An 18,121-nucleotide genomic window follows, 5' to 3' on the forward strand; every position below is an offset into this window, starting at 1 on the left:
AAACTTTTAAATTTTATGAGACTGTCAAAGTAATTTTCCTTCCAATAAAAAAATGGTTAACTTTCCTTTAATGTATCTACCAAATTAGCCTCATATAGGTATATAGTAGACTAAAGGCTTAATTACTAGAGACTGATCACACAGCATGTAAACATTTTACTTTAGCTGAAGTATGAAACCGTAACATGCTTTAAGGATGCACTATCCACATTGTAATTCACATAAAAGCAAGGTGTTTATAGAAATTCTGACTCATGCTCCTGACGGCTAATGAAAATGTCGCCAACAGCAAAAGTGGATCCAATTACATCAGAATGACAGACATCTGTGTTTTGCTGAAGAGAAAGTCTTCCATTCAATTTTATATAGTGACTTTTTTAATTGTAAAGTGTGTAAAGGGCTTCGTTATTAATTCATAGTTTCTTTCTTAGCAGATATGGGCAGAAGAAATGGCTGAGTACCTCTAAATGCAGCAGTATCAGCAGGACCTACTGTGATCTTTCTGTTGAGACCTCAGACTATAAACACCAGTTCTATGCCAAAGTGAAGGCCATTTGGGAAACCAGGTGCTCTGAATGGGTGGAGACGGAACGCTTCTATCCTTTCTTGGAAAGTGAGTAATTCATTGTCCAACATTGCTGAGCTGGATTCCTGGTATAATACTCTGGCCTCATAGGCAACTTTGCCCAGAAGAAGGGGTCTCCTTGACTCCCGTCTGTGCAACAGGTTGAGTAACCAGACCTGCTGCTTTGTTTGACTGAACCCCAATGTCAAATATATAGACGGATAGGTTTGGCCAAGGGACCTTTAAGATCTCTCTCAGATTCAGAATTAAAGACAGGTGCCAATAATACCAGATTTCTATTCCGTTTCATCATTCGATGGAGACTTTGTGTTAAAAAAAAAAAAATATTGTAGATTAGTGAATTGTTGATATGTGCCCAGAAGATTATGTGTGCCCAGAAGATTATGTGTGCCCAGAAGATTATATGGTGTCCTGATCACACAACTAAGTCTCTTTTTCATTAAACTTGGTATTTCTAGATGTAACTCAAAATTAAGACAACAATCTTCCTGTTATTTGCTTTTGTAATTTCCTTTCCCTGATATGTGACGACCCCAGCCATGAAGGATGCCAGCAGGGCCACCATAATGAAATATCCAAGGGCTGCAGAGGCCCCAGGATGTGCTGCCTTTTCCAGTGCTCTGCAAGGCCAGAGGCTGGTGACTTATGCCCTCAGGTCAGATCCAGCTTCTATGTCTGTTTTTCTACAGGCCACGAGCTGAGAATGGCATTTATATTTTTTTAAAATAGTTTTTTTTTAAACCAAAACAATATTTTTGACATGCGAAAATGATACAGAATTAAATGTCAATGCCAGGGACTGAAGAGATGGTTCTTGCAGAGGGCTCGGATTTGGTTGCCAGCATCCACATGGCTTACAACCACATCGAAATCCAGTTTCACGGGATCTAATACCTTCTTTGGGCCTCCACTCACAATGCATGCAATTCGTTACACAGACATACAGGCAGGCAAATCACCCATGCAAATATAAAAATAAATATATTTTTTAAAATAAATTGTACTTACGTACATATTATCTAGAAAATATTTTGTAAGTTTCTGTGTCTGTATATAAAGTTTTCCAGAACACCGACCCTGTCTGCCTACTTACATTGCTGCCAATGGCTGCTTTTGCACCACAAACTGTGTCCCTGTAACAGAGATCACGTGTCCTGCAATGACTCTGGGCTTTTATCGTGAAAGGATCTCCCATAAAAGAGTGGTTTTAAGTCTTTGATCCCAGTGGGATTGTACTATAGCTTTATCTCAGGGAAAGAGGGGTTCACACCTGAAGACGTTAATACCCTCTTGTCCTCTAAGCTCAAGTCAGCCCACCAGAGGTTGCCCTGACAACTGGTGAGAAGTCCATCTCTATTGCCCTGACAGCACCAGAGAAGTGGAAAAGAAATCCAGAAGACCACACTGTTTCTATGCAACAAATATACCCCAATCTGAAGTACAACGTGTCTGTGTATAACACTAAGTCAAAAAGAATGGTAAGCCTGGCCTGGGATGGGGTCTATCCTCTGAACTTCCCTTTCGGTACTTCCATGACACAAGTGGTCCTGGTGCTTTGGTTCTCTTCGTGAGAATGTGGCAGCTGATACTCTTCAAGAGAGATACCACACAAGATACAAGAAAAGCACTTGGTCCACAATTCATGATGTCACTATTGTGCATCTCACTTGATGATGTTTCTTTGCTTGCACACCATCCATCAATCACTTTCCAGGGATTTAAATTATATATGATATATATATATATATATATATATATATATATATATATATCACATATATACTAATACATATATGTAATATATATGGATGTGTGTATATATATGTACTAAATACATATATGTCATATATGTGTACATATACATATATTATATACTTGTATGTGTATATATGTGTGTGTATATATGTGAATGTGCATACATATACATGTGTATGTGCATGTGTATGTGTATATATTTGAGCAAGAGGAACACAGGACAAGCTAAGAAAGAACTCTACCCTGAGTTATTATTTACAAGTGTTGCTAAAATTCATCCATTTCTAACTGTGTTCTGATTAGCTAAAAATATATTTTGAAACTGTGCTGAAAAAAATAAAAGCGTATAGTGTCATGAGTGAATGATCCAGTAGTATCTTACCCTTTCACTTTTCTTTGGAGCTGTCCTGAGAACATCCTGGGACCTTTGGCTCTAACCTCTGTTTGTGCTTCTCTGTCCCAGTGGTCCCAGTGTATCACCAACAGCTCTCTGATGCTCAGCTGGCTGGAGCCCAACACTGTGTATTGTGTCCACGTGGAGTCCCTTGTCCCAGGGTCTCCTCGCCTCCCTCTGCCTTCTCAGAAGCAATGCATCAGTACTTTGGAAGGTAAGCTGCAAGAGATTTCAGCTAATCTGAAGAAAGAAAGCTGATTAAACAGGATAAAATAACAGTATAGATCAAGTCTTAACAAATCTATGTCTATCAAAATCAGATTGAAGTTATGACAAAAACATCTACTTGTCTAAACACATTGAACTATCTGGAACTCTGCCTTTGAACTTGATCAGTATTGAGAAGGGGGTGCTACACCATCTGGAAATTGTCAGCAAGGCCCAGGAGTTCATGGCAACAATCCTCCCTAATTAACACAGCTTCCTACCTTGGGAATACAATGAAGGTCTTCCATACACATCCTCTTTCTTCTTTGCAGCCAGAGGCAGCAGGTTTTGAGAATACCAAGGCAGGAAGTGAAGGATGTCCTGGGAACACTTTCAAACACTGCTGCTTTGTCATCGGTCCCTTGTTAGCCACAGGCAGCTCTGCAGTCACCACAATCCCTCTCTTGCCGTTGCCTCTCTGTCTCCATGTGTTTTCTGAACAATGCTACCTCAGGACTGTAGTTTCGGATGCTTCTTTTAAGAGACCTGGAGTCACAAGCATTCTGTTTGTTTAACATGTCTGCTCTACAGTAAGAACAACTTCAACCTTGAAAATGGAAGGCAGATAGACCCGCAAGTCCCCTGCATTTCCAAATGGTCTTTATCCATTATTACTCTGATTCTCCCTTCTAACAAATGCTCACAATCTTTTGCCTCGGGTTCTGGTCCTTTCCCTTTCTCCTGCTAAGAACCCACAGCCCCATCTCCAACCCCACTCCCGCCCCACCCCCAGCCCCAGCCCCACCCCCACCCCCAGCCCCAGCCCCAGCCCCAGCCCCACCTTACACCCACCCCTACTAGACCTATGCTACTTCCCTCATTTCAAGTTGAAACAGTCCCTAGGAAAAGGAAAGGAGTGTAGAAAACACACTTGAACAGTAAAAAGCTTTACTTGAGTCACTTTATCGTGTCATCTCTTTGAAAAGAAACCACTCTCTCCCCTGTTAATACAAATAAAACGCAAATGCCACACAAGCAGGAAAGGGACATAAGTAGACTGGATTGATCAGCTTTGCGTCTGGAATTAGTGCTGTGTTTCCTAACAGTTTGATCAATGCCAAATGGTAGGAGCGAATTTCCAATGTAGTTCAGCCAACAGATCACACTCTTCCCCGAGGAAGAAGATAAAGCATATTTCCTCACCAGTACAATAAAGGAACAGATAAAGGTACACCATTTCTAGTGTTGAAGTCTCCCACAATATCCCACCTAGTCCTTCACCAGAGAAACCTTCTAAGATAGTACTTTCTTTTAAAAAAAAAAAAAATTCTTTAAGAACTATACCTTGAAAAATATCTCTGCTCCCTGCAGTTTCTGACCCCCCCCCCAATGAAAATGAAACGTATTGGTTCACTATAGTAAATGGGCTATCACACACCACACTAAATACCAGCGGTTGTTGTCACCAACTTCTTAGTCAGGATACTGGGGCTGCACTGTGGCCTGAGCTAAGCTGCCATCTAAAGCAGAACAGGTGCATCCCAGCATTTGCATCTTAGCCCCATCACTGTGTAGGCAGATAAGCACTGTCTCTGGGGACTATTGATGAGGTAGAAGAGTTCTTCAGGGAATGCCCACATTCACCATCACTGTCATAATACATCTGTTTCCCATCTACAGCTGGTAGTTAGTGGGATAGATACTGCACTATTTTATCTGTCAGACAGCGGGCACATCCAACATCCATGTGGATTAGATTGTTCCTGTGGCACACTGGCTGACTTTATTGGTGTATAAAGAATGTTGTGGGGAGAGGATCGTGGTTTGTGTTAAGTTTACATGTCTCTTTCCTTTCTTTCTTTCTTTCTTTCTTTCTTTCTTTCTTTCTTTCTTTCTTTCTGTTTTCTACAGCTCTTACAATTCTCCTGAAAAACAGATCCAAAGACTTTAAAGTCAGCTTCTATCATTGTGTAAAACAGATACACAAACACTTAAGGGTAGGCACCAGGATGGGAACCCTGGAGACAACTAGCAAGTAGTTCATCCCCAAAGGCCATGTGGCAGCAGAACTCCCTCTTCCTCAGGCTTATCAGTCTCTTTAAGACTGTCAGTGAGTAGATGAAAGTCATCCACATTATACAGAGCAATTCTCTATGCTCAGAATCTATTCATTAAAATGTTAATCCATCTAAAATCTATACATCTAAAGAAACATCTAGAATAGTGTTTAGTCAAATATCTATGACCTACACAAGCTGACAGATAAGGTTAACCAGCCCAGTCTCCAGGTAGCTCATACAAGCTTCACAGATATGTTAGACATGGTGGAGCAAACCTGTATAAAGCTCTCTGGTCAGTGGTGGGCCAGGATATTCCTCTTAAAACTCTTTACTAAGCCTTTCCATTATTGGACAGACTTTTCACTCGCCATAAGCCTACACAGCAAGACTCCTTCTCAAATTAATGAAGTCATCTTTTTAAATTATTCTCTCTCTCTGCCTCTCTCTTTCTGTCTGTCGCTGCCTCTGTCTCTCTTTTATGTCTCTCTCTCTCTCTCTCTCTCTCTCTCTCTCTCTCTCTCTCTCACTCACACACACACACACACACACACACAGACACCCTACCAAGTCAGTTTACTATTGTTTCTGTGCATAGATATATATTTAGGGCTGACCACTTTGGAATAGATAAGCTACCAGGGTTTTTGTCCCTGGAGAAGACTGAATGCCCCTGTCTCAGGAGCCATTGATTGTCTGTAATTCTTTCTGAATAGGGACTTGTGACATCTCCCCACCCATATTGCCATGTCAACTGGTCTTGTCCAGATCACCATATCTTTGAGATTTCATGGGTGTGGCTTTCATATGAAGGCACTATTTCACAGGAGATATCCTGGTCCTCTGGTTCTCACCCTACTAAGAACATGTTCCCCGAGCCTTAGGTATAATCAGTTGGTTATACAGATCTGCTGGGTTGGACACTCCACACTCAGTTGTTTCATGCATTATGTCTAGTCGTGGATTTTTGTAATGATATCTGCAGCAAAACAAGCGTATTTGATCAGTGAGGTTGGGAGCTACATTTTTCTTTGGGTATAAGGATACAGGTATGTATTTGGAGTATAATTAGAAAGTATATTAGTTTAGGAAAGTGGTCGTTGTAAGTTCTCCTCTAGGGTCCATGACCTCACTAGCTACAGCTGGTTGGCTAGGTTTACAATACCAGGCTTGAATTCCCCCTACTGAGCCAATGTTAGGTCCAATTAGATGATTGTTGGTTACCCCAGGAGGCTGTGCCACTAATGCTCCATTGAGTATATCTTGTCACTTGCTCATAGTTGTTGTGGTCTGTATGCTTTATAATAGGGTAGGACCATTGATTGATTTTTTCTCTCTTGGTAGTTTGTATACCTAAAATACCAAGACCTGGTTCTCAGGAGAGAGGCTTCCAATTCAGCATCAGCTTGCTTTCTCTAATGTCTGTTTTCCAAGTGTGTGATATCTTCAGCAATTGGATCTTACCTTCAAGCTCTGGGAAGCCACAAAGGGCAACAGCACTAGCCTATAATATTTGAGGACTTCTCTGACCAATAACAAAAGGGGAAGTTTCCCATGCCTGGAACTAGGGATTTTGCTAAAGAGAGTCTTGCTGTTTGGTTTGAAGAGCTGTGAATTGCTAAGGTGATAGGCCCATTTGTTTTGACATACATGAGCCAGGATGAGTTTCAAAGCCTTACATAAAGTTTTGGAATACCCAAAGACTTATTATTAATGTATCCTTACTGTAAAGATGTGGGGGGGGGTGAATTTAGGCAGTGCCTTGAGAACTTTATTGTCAGAGAGATGACAAATTCGTAAGTTTCTCAGTGTATAAATGAGAAAAATAGGTCTATGAATGCAGGTGACCTGTCCACAGCCTCAAGACATTGCCCAGGTTTCATACCATATTAAATCATAACTTTACAGTCCCAACTCATGATTTCTCTTTAACAGTTCAAACATCAACATGGAAGGATAAAGTCATCTTCTGGTATGTCTTGCCTACATCTGTTATTATGTTCCTTTTCTCTGTGATTGGCTACTCGGTTTACCGTTACATCCATGTTGGCAAAGAAAAACACCCAGCAAATTTGGTGAGTACTTGTCATGGCCGAAGACTGTCAGGACGACGGGAAGAGAAATGAGGACTGGTAGAACAGATAGTTTCCTGTAAGAACAAAGTGACCTTAAGCTGTTGATGAACTCTTAAACTTGTTCTGAGCTGAGAGTAGCTTGGTAGGAGAGTGCACACATAGCATGTGTCCAGTCCTGGGTGTGACCCCCGTACCCCAAAACCAGGCATAAAACAGTCTCTGTACTGAATTCACTCATGAACATACCAACGCTAAAAGTTCTCTAGGTTTGAAACAATTTTCTAAGAAGATAAGGTTGTGGAAGAAACAGGTAAGCTAAGTCACAATCACACTGCCTTTCTCAAAGTATGTGAAGGCTAAAAACACAAACAAGATTCGCGGACTCGCAGGGTACAACGAATCTCTGAAACCTTTTGTGGGGAATCAGTCCCCATGTTCAAGCTCAGGTATGAAAGTAAGAGATAGGACACTTACTACAAGCAGAAAAGGTAGAAGAGCAAGGTGGGGCAGTGGAGTGGCCAGAAAGCTTGGCATGTGGCCAGTCTACCATGTTCTCTATGAGGGGGGCTACACTGGAGAGCAGCATCAGGCTGTGTAGTGGGAGAACACGGTGCTGTTGTCAGAGCATGGGTTCAGTCTAGAGAAATTTCAATAAGGTTCTGAGTTGTGATGTCATGACCACCATTATGTTATAGATGCAACTGGATGCTTGTTTTAGAAAAATAAAAGCAGCTAAGAAACCACCTATGGGAGAAAAGATGACAGTCCAGCGTGTGCTTAATATCAAAATACTTCCCTTGGAAATTACTAAAATATGCATTCACATGTAATCCATATGTCTGTTTCTGTTGATTCTGTTCATACAGTTCTCTGCTACCCTGTTCCACCTAGGAGCTGGGATTAGCATCTTTGTAGCACAGGGAGACCTTTTCTGGGAGGAAAATTCACAGAGAGATTTGGCTGCATGTGATTTTTTTTAAGCCTATAATTCTGTCAAACAATGGAGTGAAAGGCTCTGTCGTGCAGTGTTAAATGAAATCATGTCATCAGGTGACAGGAAGATTGCACCCCATCACTGATGCCACTCTATAGCAGGCACCGTCTGTGTACCCCAAAGCAGAACAAATATCATGTCTGTGGTATTCAGGATGGAGTCGAGAGCCTCACACATGGACTGCATTCCATTCCTTGGCTATATTCCCAAACAACTTTTTAATCTTTTTTTTTTTTTGAGACAAGGTCTTGCTAAATTGCCTCAGCAGGCCTTTCCTCTCTTAGCCCCCAGAGTGGCTGGGACTATGGGGGTCTTACCGATTTTCTATTCTTGGGCATCCCTGACATGATTTAGACTTTTTAAAAAAAAAAATATCCCATAAACTAGCGGATGAATCGCCTCATTTTTGTTGTTGTCGTTTTTGCTTTTTTATGTTTTTGGATTTTTCTAGCAGTTTGAAGACTTCAACCTTGTATCCATTGCCTTTTCTGGTGTTGTGATGGAGTGACTTAACTACATCCATTTCTGGGACAAGGGGCTGGCTTCCAGTTTTCACCCACAGTTTCAGCTCCAGCCCATCATAGTGGAACTTGGGATGGGGGTAAATGTGGTAGAAGCTTGAAGCAAAGTATCATAGAGAACAATGAATTCATGCCTCTGAGGCCCAGCCTGGGAAGACACTGCCCATGTTTAGGGTGTGCCCCCCCCCCACTACCACCTCCCTTGGTTTAATTAAGAAAATCACAGGCATGCCCACAGACCAACTTCACTAGACATAAATAGGCCCTCATTGAATTTCTTCTCTGGTGACTCTATTTGTGTCAAGGTGACAATAGAAACTATCCTATTCCCTTTCCCAGATCCATTGTTAAGCCTGTGTATGTTTCATGTCCACAGTATAGAAAGGGCTAGTAGTCCAGAAACAAAATGAGCTATCTCTAGTCTTAGTCTCCACCGCTCTTCATCCAATAGACTTTTGCTAACTAAGGTCAGAGTCTGCCGTTGACTGGAAAGCCTTCCAAGCTCAGCATAGAATGGAGGACTCCATTCTTTGGCAGGGCTTCCCCTTCTCTGGCCTTGTCTGGGGAATTCAAATCCATCCCGTACCTACATCTACCTGAGGAATGTCACATAGCCTCAGTCAGATTACAGGGTCAACTTCCTTTCTCCCAATAAGGACTCATGTAGCTAGGACCTAAAATGGTTCCCCATGCTAATGAAGCATTTAGGCACCTCAAGCCTTCAGCCAATGGCCTTTGCTCATCCTGCATGTTTCTACTCCCTCTCCCTGTCCCATTCCCCAGAACTATGTAAGTCTTTAATCACCCAGGTAAAGCTGATCTGCCTCCCTTCAGCTGTCCAGGTGTGTCTTCACCATCTGTACTCACAGGCCTTCCGAATTCCTGTCAGTTGTCTCTGCTCCCTTTGTCCTCATGTACCAAAGCTGGGAGGGTCACAGGCTTAAGAAATGTTCCTTCCTTTGCTGGAAGGAATAGAGTTCCCATTCTTAAAGAATTGAGATGATTAGAGAACTTAATTGACTCAAGTCCCTCTCAACCACACCCCTGAACCTCACAGGGAGGACACTCTCCAGTGACACAGTTTACTGCCAGTTGCACTTAGTGGGTCTTGGTCCCCTTGCCTCTTCAAGTGAAGCTTTCTCTATATGCCCAACATAACCCCCTCTCATGGGTTGGTCAGAAAAAAATGTCACACATTATCTAGTGACACTAGAAGTTGGCAGCTATTAGCAATGTCTTTCTAAAGTGAAAAGTTAAAGTTCATTCTCTTCTCTCTGCAGGTACTGATTTACAGAAATGGAATTGGCAAAAGAGTATTTGAGCCTTCTGAAACAGTCACACTTAACTTTATCACCCTCAGTATGTTGGATGATTCTAAAATTTCTCAAAAGGATATGAATTTACCAGACAAGAGCAGTGATGACATCACCATTAATGGCCCTGAGCTCAGCGGGAACTGGGAGCCACACTGGGAGGAGGGGGAGGGGCAACGCTTAGGATTCCCTTCGCATTCAATGGACATTGTCTATGGTGCTGAGCAAAGCGACAGAGTCACTTTCCTAACCCAGCACGCATGGCTCAACAGCACCATGCCCACAGGAGAGGCAGACACTGAACCTCAGTACAAAGTCCTAACTGTCTTCTACAGGGAGAGTGAAGACCAGCAGTTCTGTGGGCTGGAAGAGGCAGTCAGAACAGAGAAATTGTCTGAGCCACGGGCAACTTCAGCAAATTTGGACCTTAAGCTTGAAGACCTACATCACCTGGGGCAGGAGCATCCTGGCTCAGAAGATGAGCCAGAGGAAGAGCTGTCTGCAACACTAGTGGATTGGGACCCTCAGACTGGCAGGCTGTGTATCCCTTCTTTACCTATCTTTGGTCATGATCCTGAGAACTATGGGCATTATGAGAAAGACCAGCTCTTAGAGGATGGCCTTTTGTCTAGACTCTATGAGAACCAGACACCTGAAAAGTCAGAGGAAGAAGATGAAAACTATCTCATTCGATTTATGAAAGAATGGGGGTTACATGTACAAATGGAAAGCTAACCCCAGACTGGCTGTTGACTGTCAGCAAATGAAGGAACCATTTCAGGGAGTGAACAATGTTCAGATTTTCAAGTGTCAGTGATGACACTATTCTCTGTTCAGGCACTCGGTCGGCCCTGCCTCCTTCAGGTGGTTGGCTTCCACTCAACCTTCTTCTCGCTCCACAGAGAGTCCTGGAGGAACTTTCTGAAATACAGAGCCCTGAGCTTTGTTGTGGACAGAGTAAGCATTTGCTGGTTAGGCGGGGCCTTTATAAAGAAGAGCTCACCATGGTCCCAGTTTATTATTTTCTAACAGTTATTTCTGGGTTTTTAACTGTATGTATGTAACACTATCAAAATATTTTATAAAGTCCATTCATTTTATAAACATCCTTTTTCTAGAATTTGTTGATTGTTGACATAAATTTTTGCAACCTACTTTTAATAAGGGTTCAACTTCTCCAGCCTACCACCCACCAGAGGTAGTGGAAGAGAAAAGTTATTAGGATATTGGGGAAGTGGACCTGTTTAGAAATAGTTCTTTGTAGGCAAGCTCAATATTCTTTGTCTGAACAGTTCAGTCCCATAACAAACACCAAAAATGGCTCAGCAGCTGTAGCCCAGTCCTCTAGGGAGGCAGATACCACACACTAACCAGCAGCTACAGTCCAGTCCAGTCCAGTCCTTTCAGCAAACAAACACCAGGCACGAACCAGCACCTGTAGTTCAATCCTGAAGAAATTGCAAGGCTTGCCAACTGGCCCCAAGGTCTTGGAAGGAGCACAGGAACCTTACAAGCAGTTCTTGGGTGAGTTTCTCCCAACGGCAGTGTTACCACAAGTGGAGCTTAACAATGCTATGTAAGGTGAAGCAATATATGCATGTCGTTAGCGAAAAATAGCAAGGCAGAGCAAACCAAACCAATGTTCCTCTCCCACTATCTGTGGAGTCATATTTATATTCCTTCATCATGGGTCCTTCCATGTCTCTGCTATAGCAAAGCATCCTTTCCCATGTGTCGGTTTCAGGAAAATATCCTTTCATATGTTTGCTTCAGTAAGACATCCTTTCACCTGTGTGCCCCAGCAAAACATCATTTGGCATGACTGACTTTCTAAACAAACCAGAAGTTTCCACTTTAGTTGATCAGGGAGATATTAAAGACTTAAAACTATGCCAGTGCCACTGAATGGATGGAGAGTGGCTTACATGTACAGGGCTCAATTCATTGTTCAGACATGATAATTAGTGTTCAGAGTTAGTCAATCAGGCATAGTCCTTCGAGGTTCAAATTCATGCTTTTGTCTTTTGTAAGAGGCTGTGTTTATTAATTTTTGAGCACTTTCGTGGTATGAGCTTAAGTGACTATTCTTCTGTAGTCAGGAATATGTCCAGTCAATAATTTAGTAGGGTCCTTTGTTGTCTAAAAGACATGTCATGTTTTGTAATAGAATACCATGTTTATGGGGGGAGGAATGTTGTTAGAAATATGTTAAGTAGCTGTAAACTAAGGAATGTCCCACAGCTGAGGCACTAAATTAATAACTATTCTGCAGGAGCAGGCAATACTGCAAAGGCTCTTAGGAAAATGTATGGATGAATATTGCCTCTCCACATAATAGTAAAATCGGTAGTAAGTAAACACAGGGCATAGAAAAGAAGCAAGTTAAGTGAATGCATAAGGAAGGGTTTATTAAAATTTGACACCATTTACTGTGGGAACTGGAGTCCATCATAAAACAACACCTTTCTAGTAATTCCAGTAACTACTCCCACCTTCTTCAGCATTTAATTAAATTCTATATCACACTGCATTAAATGTGACAGACTGTAAAGTTGAACTATGTAAAAGGATAGATGTTTCAATGTTTTAGACCTACAGAAACATCAGAGTTTTGTGCATTTGTGTAATTATGAACTCAGTCCACAGAGACTCTTTCAGGAAGACAGATACCATCCTATCTCCTTAGTCATGCTTTTGGCAGAAGCAGACAGCTCTGGTAAGAGAGATGGATTCTGGGGTCATGGTCTTTTGAAATTATCCACAAATCCAAACAGTTTCTGATTTAATGGTTTAATTTAGAGCATAATTTTATTAATCAGAGTGTTCTGTTCTTCTTGGTCTTTGTAGAGATGATTCTGGTGGCTCAGAAGAACAGATTTATGATACAAACTGGAAAAGAAATTCAGGAGTAGGAGAGAGAGAGAGTATAGGTTGTTTTTAAGGGCAAAAAGAAAAATAATTGATAGTTTGGCTTATTAATTTCATTCACAAAATATTTATTTATTTATGAGGTGCCTAGTATGTCCTTCAATACTCCTATCTGTGAAAAAACAAATAAAAACATTCTTATCATTGTTATAAGGGTGAAAAGGCCTAGACAATAAGGAACACTTAGAGTGGGGCAGGGCATAGAATGATGACTGTGTGGCATCGTCTTCATTCTCTGCTGATCCATGTGCTTAGTATCGGAGGTGGAAGCCATCCTGGTGTATGAGAATGGTGGGGATGTGTGCTTTACCTAACTCTGTTTTTCTTACCTGAAGGTACAATAGTAATTTGCATCCTACTCCATGCCTTTGCTGAAATCTTTCTGTGTTGAACCACATTTTCTGCCTTTGTGCAGAAGATTCTAATTCTGGGTTGTCTTTCTGTCTCTTGTCACTCTAAGCATATCTGAAGTATGCAGCATTTCGGTATCTTGCAGCGTGTGAACATACACACAGAGGGGGACAGAGACAGGGAAACAAGAGTTCCTGACTTAAAGAGGATTCAGTTTAGATTTTTCGACTTGCTCATGGGATGAACGGTATATGCATTCTATAGCAACTGTATTCCTCCAATTTTGAGAGTTGACTGCTCTCTTGTTTAATGGGATGGGATGTCGCTGCTCCTGTTAATGCTCACAAGTAGCAGGGAGTCACAGTTCACAGGCAACCCTGCAGTCACAAAGGGGAAATATCTTTAATGTGGACTGAGTTGCTGTGTTAGTTAAGTGAGTAATGCTAAACTTTGAGTGAGTGTCTCCTCAGGTTCATATGTTAAAAAAATGGACTCCAGGGTTATGTTACTAAAGGAGACTGTGGACCCCAAGGGAGCAGGGCTTTAGAAGGTGGAACTTAGGTCATTGGGGATATGCCCTTGAAGGAACTTGAAAGACCTAGGTCTTACCAGTCATTTTTTCCTGATTTGTGCTATGAACATGGGTTTCCTTGTGCACTCTTGACCTAGTATGTCACCCTTAAAGAGTCCCAAACCCAAGAGGCTGTCCAGTTTTTAGTTCAAACCTCCCCCAGAATTGTGAGCCAAAGATCAACATTATTTTTGCGAGAAGCCAAAATGTCAAGAATGCGATTACGAATATGTGAAAGTTCTGCGGTATATTAAATTTATTTTCAAGTTGTATGTTCAATCTGTGATGAATTAATTAGCTAAATCCTATTTATACAACTAAACAAGTCTTGTAGGGGAGATCAAACAAGTCTTACAGGGGAAAGTCACTACTCAGATATGGGAGGCAACTGTCATATGTCCTTTCTTCTGTGGCCAAGCCCCCATTATCTTCTCTATAATCTTCATGGGAGTCTGTCCCTGAGGACCAGGTATGGCTGTGAAGTGTCGGGGTTCTTGACCAATGGTATTAATCTTATCATTAGTCATCACTCAAGCCCAGGGATTTATGCACTACTTCTACATTAGATTTATTTTATTCATGAGAACATTCACCATTGAATCTATACTCATAGCCCATAATTTCCAAACAACTGATACATCAAAATGCCACCACTGAGGCTGAAGAGATGGTTCAAGAGTTGAGAGCACTAGCTGTTCTTCGAGAGGACCCAGGTTCAATTCCCTGCACCTACACAGAAGTCCACAAACATCTGTAACTCCAGTTTCAGGGGATCCCCTGCCCTCTTCTGTCTACCGGGCACATATGTGGTACACAGACATACAGACAAGCAAAACATCCATGCACATTTAAAAAAAATAAAATAAACAGTTTTGACAAAAAAAAAAAAAAAAAAAAAAAAAACCATCACTGGGAAGTGAGTGAAGCCAAGTGTCATATCTTGCTCATGGATAAGAATGGGTAAAGAGAACTTGTCTCCCAGCCAGCAACAGGAGAAAGATCCGATGTCCTGGGTTGTGCTCCACTGGGTTTTCCATCCAGAAAGCAAAGAAAACCTCTCTGTACAGCCCAGAGCACAAGCCTGCCCAGTGTGATAAACATAATGAGACCATTAAATAGAACCAATCATCATGGCTGGGTGCATTGGGTCATAAATCATATTCTCTCTGGCCCACACATTACCACCCCCCACATCTTCCAGATGAATTCAAGCTAAATTATCTTAGGATTGTTTTTCTCTCTTTCCCTCTTTGGTTTCTCATATTACACATCAATCATAACTTCTATCTACAGTTGTTTCTAAAAGCTTTTCTTTTTTTAAAAAAAAAAGTGTCTATAATTTATAATAATAGAATGATGGTGGGTGTTTTAATAATTTTATTTTTATCATATGTAATACACATGTATATATTTATCATAGACCAACTAGAAATGGAAATAGTTTTAATTATTTGTAATTAAATCCAACACAGATTTAACTACTATATGTGTATTGGAGAAGAGAAATTACTCTCAGTGGGGGACCATTTTCTCCTCCAGGGGACACTGACAATGTATGGAGACTTAATTTTTTTTTAAAGCTCAGAATCTCACTGTGCAGCCCAGGTTTACCTGGAAATAGGTTTAGAACCCAAGCTGCTGTTCGATGTGTGGGCTCAAGCAGTTCTCCTCCTACCATAAGCTCCCTCAGTGGCCGGCCCTACAGGCATGTGCCATCTCACTGGCCCTACAGGCATGTGCCATCTCACTGGCCCTACAGGCATTGCCATCTCACTGGCCCTACAGGCATGTGCCATCTCACTGGCCCTACAGGCATGTGCCATCTCACTGGCCCTACAGGCATTGCCATCTCACTGGCCCTACAGGCATTGCCATCTCACTGGCCCTACAGGCATTGCCATCTCACTGGCCCTACAGGCATTGCCATCTCACCTGGCTGGGAGACATTTTTTTTTATTGTTATGCCTCAGAGGGAGGTATCTAATGGCTTTCACTGGAGATAGAATCAGTAACTTTCAGTAATAGACTTTTTTATTCTGCACACACAAAAAAAAAAAAAGCCCCTATAACGAAGAGTTACCCAACCCACATTAGTCCTGCCATAGAACTTTCCAGACACTTTTCTGTATACACCCCCAAATGGAGATCATGTTGAATTATCCTGAAACTTGTTCCTTTCACCCCAAAAAGTCTAATGAACTATTTTATTTTAACCAATGATTACATTTTGATGTACCAGACTCATTAACAGCATAGTGCGACAGTATAGTGAGAATTATTTTTTTCTGAGCATAATACTTTAGTTATATAATAACCAAAACAGTGAAGAAACTTGGAGATATTAAGATCCTTCATAAGCCAAGCATGGTGGTTATGCCTATGATTCCACCACTTGAGAGGGGGAAATAGGAGAATCAAGAGTTTAAGACTCACCTTAGCTACATAAATTTGGAGCCAGATTTGACTATATAAGACCATTTTTTCTCAAAGGGGAGCGGTCCTTTATAGAGTCCGTAAGGATTCCGTTTGACCTGTCTGCAGCAGTCAGAGCTGTAACTATCATCTCAACCTGGAGTATCCGTGGGTGCATTTACCACATAATTTTCCAATATAAAGAAACAAACCAATAATGTATTTAACATTCCCCTCCCCCTCTGGAAGAAAAACACCGGACAGAAGCAACTTAGCAAAATAAGAATTTACCTTAGCTCACAGGTCCTTGGCAGAGGAGACCCAGCACAGGTTCTCTAACCAGGGTGCTGAAAGCTTGTGAAGTGGCTTGTGGTATGGCCTGTTACAGCTCACTTGATCAGGAAGCCCAGACAGACAGGTCCCTTGGCCACACTCCTGTCACCCCTTCTCTGCTCTCCAGGGCTCATGTTCAAAAGTTTAACAACTTCCCGAAACAGCACCACATCCAAGAATAACTGTTCACATGCATGAGCCTCCTGGGAACATTTCACATTCAAACCATAACGAGTGGAACTTAATGACTACCCTGCACATAATAGAGATTACTTCAGTCTATACCTGGAATGTGCCTCATGCCCTTGATACTATCTTAAGACAAACCAGTCACATTCCAGCTTGGATGAAGTCACCTTGTCTCAACCACTTTATACGTCCCTTACTTCTCATTCAAACAGCAGTTTGGACCCACTGTTCTTGCTTCTACCCAAGACCTTGCTTCTGTAAGTCCATGGATGCATTACAGTGTCAATCCTGAATTTGCCTGCCTCATTTTCTATGCTCTTAGACATGGATCTATTCTCAAAAACTGGGGCCTGGTTGTTCCGGAACATATAGGATATGTGCTTTCATATGACTGAGTCTCTAAAAACGTGACCTGATGACTACTGGCTGCATCTTCACCTATAAGTACTGGACAGGTGCTAGCTTTGGTCCTGCCCCACTCTTCTTAAGGACTGCCGCCCCTCATCACGATGGGCAGGTGATTGAAGGCAGCCATGTTTGTGCAGCCATTCCCATTGCCTCCCTGCCTGGGGCAGCAAACAAGATTTTGATATTACATTCCCTTTTGAATATAGTAAATTTTCCAGTCAGTTTTCATTCTGATTTTAATTCCGGTAAAATCCAGATGAAGGTTCTTCTTGAGTAGCTACCCACTTAATGTCAGCTGTATGTTTGCATCATATGACAACTTCTTGTTAGTATCTGTGTCAGTAGGAGAGACTCCCTCTGTCAGAAGGAGATACATCTTCCTTTTATTGCCTATGAAAGCATGGGAGCCATTATCTGCCTTATACTGCTCAATAGACGTCTCTTTGTTTCTGAACCTGTCATCTCTGGATAGAACAGTACTCAGAGGCATATGTGCATGAGTGCGTGAGTGCATGCGCACATATGCATGCTTACACACACACACACACACACACACACACACACACACACTAGGGCTAGATGTCTGGCTCATGTTCTTGCTTCCATGCTCAGACCACTGACACAGAAGAACGGATGGGGAGGATTATGACCATCCATTTGCATCTCTGAAACTGATTTCCATAGAGTGCTGCCCTGGAGGACCTTATACGATGATGGTAGATTACATACTGTGCTTCCTCCCCATATATTCCCCAGGCTTTAGATAGAGATTGATGGATGTGTTTAAATCTACTTAAGCTGATTTGATATATAGACATTTCATGATATTTGATGTGTGAGGGGAAACACAGAGATTTCCATCCCAACCTCACAAAAACAGATGTGAGGTTGACTCTCTAATTCACTGGTTTGTTTTTAAAAGAATGTAGTGGCAAAACCATAAAGAAAAGTGGACAACTGAGTAATGCCATGTGTGATAGCACAATTTCTACTTTGAAATGAGAGGACAGAGCGGGAGGGGTATCAT

At 41.8% G+C, this 18,121-nt stretch overlaps 1 protein-coding gene across 6 annotated transcripts in view; it reads left to right on the forward strand.

The window, feature by feature from the left end:
• Il20ra (interleukin 20 receptor subunit alpha) overlaps positions 1-14,024 on the forward strand; it is a 42,706-nt gene extending 28,682 nt beyond the window's left edge. For 4 of the 6 annotated variants that reach the window (XM_076928053.1, XM_076928052.1, XM_076928054.1 and 1 more), the window contains 5 exons: positions 432-613; positions 1,889-2,064; positions 2,805-2,949; positions 6,935-7,074; positions 9,870-14,024. In XM_076928053.1, coding sequence (XP_076784168.1) covers positions 432-613; positions 1,889-2,064; positions 2,805-2,949; positions 6,935-7,074; positions 9,870-10,637 — 1,411 coding nt within the window. In that variant the 3' untranslated portion in view covers positions 10,638-14,024. The remainder of the gene's footprint in view (positions 1-431; positions 614-1,888; positions 2,065-2,804; positions 2,950-6,934; positions 7,075-9,869) is intronic. The other 2 variants (XM_076928051.1, XM_076928050.1) reach the window with 2 other exon arrangements.
• Positions 14,025-18,121: the final 4,097 nt, after the last annotated feature.

This window comes from Arvicanthis niloticus, chromosome 30, assembly GCF_011762505.2.
Source record: "Arvicanthis niloticus isolate mArvNil1 chromosome 30, mArvNil1.pat.X, whole genome shotgun sequence".
NCBI classification, from domain to species: Eukaryota; Metazoa; Chordata; class Mammalia; order Rodentia; family Muridae; genus Arvicanthis; species Arvicanthis niloticus.